The sequence below is a fragment of the Drosophila rhopaloa genome, unplaced genomic scaffold (assembly GCF_018152115.1).
Source record: "Drosophila rhopaloa isolate 14029-0021.01 unplaced genomic scaffold, ASM1815211v1 contig_151, whole genome shotgun sequence".
NCBI lineage: Eukaryota > Metazoa > Arthropoda > Insecta > Diptera > Drosophilidae > Drosophila > Drosophila rhopaloa.
In genome coordinates, this window is record NW_025335030.1 from 599,789 (window position 1) to 601,744 (window position 1,956).

The 1,956-nt window shown below is 45.9% G+C and overlaps 1 protein-coding gene across 1 annotated transcript; it reads left to right on the top strand.

Annotated features, from left to right (window-relative positions):
* The first annotated feature begins 849 nt into the window (after nucleotides 1–849).
* LOC123037172 lies at nucleotides 850–1,622 on the top strand. The gene is made up of 2 exons (XM_044456796.1): nucleotides 850–1,179; nucleotides 1,242–1,622. The coding sequence occupies exons 1-2, from the start codon at nucleotides 850–852 to the stop codon at nucleotides 1,620–1,622; spliced, it is 711 nt and encodes a 236-aa protein (XP_044312731.1).
* The last annotated feature ends 334 nt before the right edge of the window (nucleotides 1,623–1,956 follow it).

Below are 1,956 nucleotides of genomic sequence, written 5' to 3' on the forward strand. Positions count from 1 at the left end.
GGCAGAGAGACGGCTATGTACCTATATACTTATGTATAAAGGAATATACTTATATACATTGCTATGCGCTCTCAAGTGGAGGCGCGAGGGGTATGCATATGCTGTCCGTTCGTTACAATTATGCCGACGCTAGCACTTTCTGTGTGCGGGCTAAGCCATAGCGATCGGTTCATATTTCGGCCACTTAGGGTTTATGATCGGGACTTTGAAATATGTAAACACTGCAACAAAGTGTTACAGTGCGTACCCTTTAAGTACTTTCGGTACAGTGGGTATTCAAAATATGTGCATACTACAAAGGTCCGAAATTTCTGTATAAAAATGAGTTATCATGGCCAGAAAACTCGCATTTTTCTATACCTTCCGAATTAAAAAACTCAGAGTTAAAAAGATCTGCGCAAGTGTGTACAGCCGTCGAGCTATCAACTCCGTTTGAATTCATTACTCGTATCTCATCGTTTCCCAAACTCATTAGAATTCTTGGATACGTTTACAGATTTCTAAACCTAGCTAAATCACGAGGAAGATCAGTAAGTCTGACTGCTAGAGAGTTACAACTATTATTTTTTAAACTGATGGAAATCATCCAAAAAAATGTCTTTATAAAAGAGTACAAGAAAATTAAAAAAGGACATGTTTTACAACCAAGTTTGCAGATCATGACGCCCTTCATACAAAAGTTTTCTGGAGCTGGTAGAAGATTTTCGCTAATTCGGATGGGAGGTAGACTCTTGCATGCACCTATTGGATGGTTCGAAAATGCATCCATTGAAATCTGCCTGCGGATAGGTTCGAATCCGTAAGGCCATTTCATATTTGTGGCGTAGATTTGTTTGGCCCCCCATTAAGATGTATATTGCTGTATTTGTCTGTTTTGCTTCCAAGGCTGTTCACCTGGAACTCGTTACAAATTTGTCGACTGACTCTTTTCTTTTGGCCCTTAAAAGCTTCATCGCAAGACGTGGCGTACCGCATCGAGTACATTCCGACAACGCGACGAACTTCGTGGGAGCCAGGAACGAGCTGAGAAGTCTTCAGAGGGCCTTCGAGAAGGGCATCGAGTGGAGGTTCATCCCACCACGAGCACCGCACTTCGGCGGTTTGTGGGAGGCGGCCGTGAAGTCAGCGAAGGAAATTCTCGTGCGTCAAGTCGCAGACGCGTCCCTAACCGAAGCCGAGGTCAGGGCTTATCTGGCGGACACCGAGGCCGTGCTCAATTCTCGGCCTCTAACTCCAACCAGCACCGATCCCAACGAGGGCACCTGCTAATCGGGCAGGCCCTTTGTTCGCTGCCGCAAGGATTAGAGCTAGACGCACCGAACAGAGGTTTGAGGTTCTCAAAGAGGTGGCAACTCAGACAGCGGTTCTGGCAGGCGTGGTCCAAGGAATATGTCCACAGCCTTCAGCGCAAAACCAAGTGGCAAACTACATCGCCCAATCTGGAGGTCGGAGCCTTGGTAATCATCCACGAGGACAACACTCCACCCCAGCGTTGGATTACCGGTAGGGTCTTCAGCGTGGTGGCCGGGGCCGATGGCAAAATTCAAGTGGCCGAAATCAAGACCGCAACAGGCGTATTTAAGCGTCCTATTCAGAAGCTGGCTGCACTCCCAATATATTGAAGGCAGGTCCTTCAAGGTGGCCAGAATGTTGAAGCGCAGAACGCTAATTATGAAGTTTATGTTAAGATAGACATAAGTAACAGCTTAAGAGAGCCCAACAGCGTTATGCTCAGCGCCAATGCTAAGATCAGATTCAGCGGGCCTGCAAAGGCTCTCACAAAACTGCTCTGCTGGGCACAATAAAGTAGTGGAATTTTGAAGATCGAATCGGCCAGTCTTGCGTTTGCTCGTTCCCCCAAATTTTGCAGCAGCCAAGCCAAGTCTTTTCACTTTTCGGCATTCTCAATTATTAATAATTAATTATTTTCGTTTCGATTTTTTTACAAATGCCTTT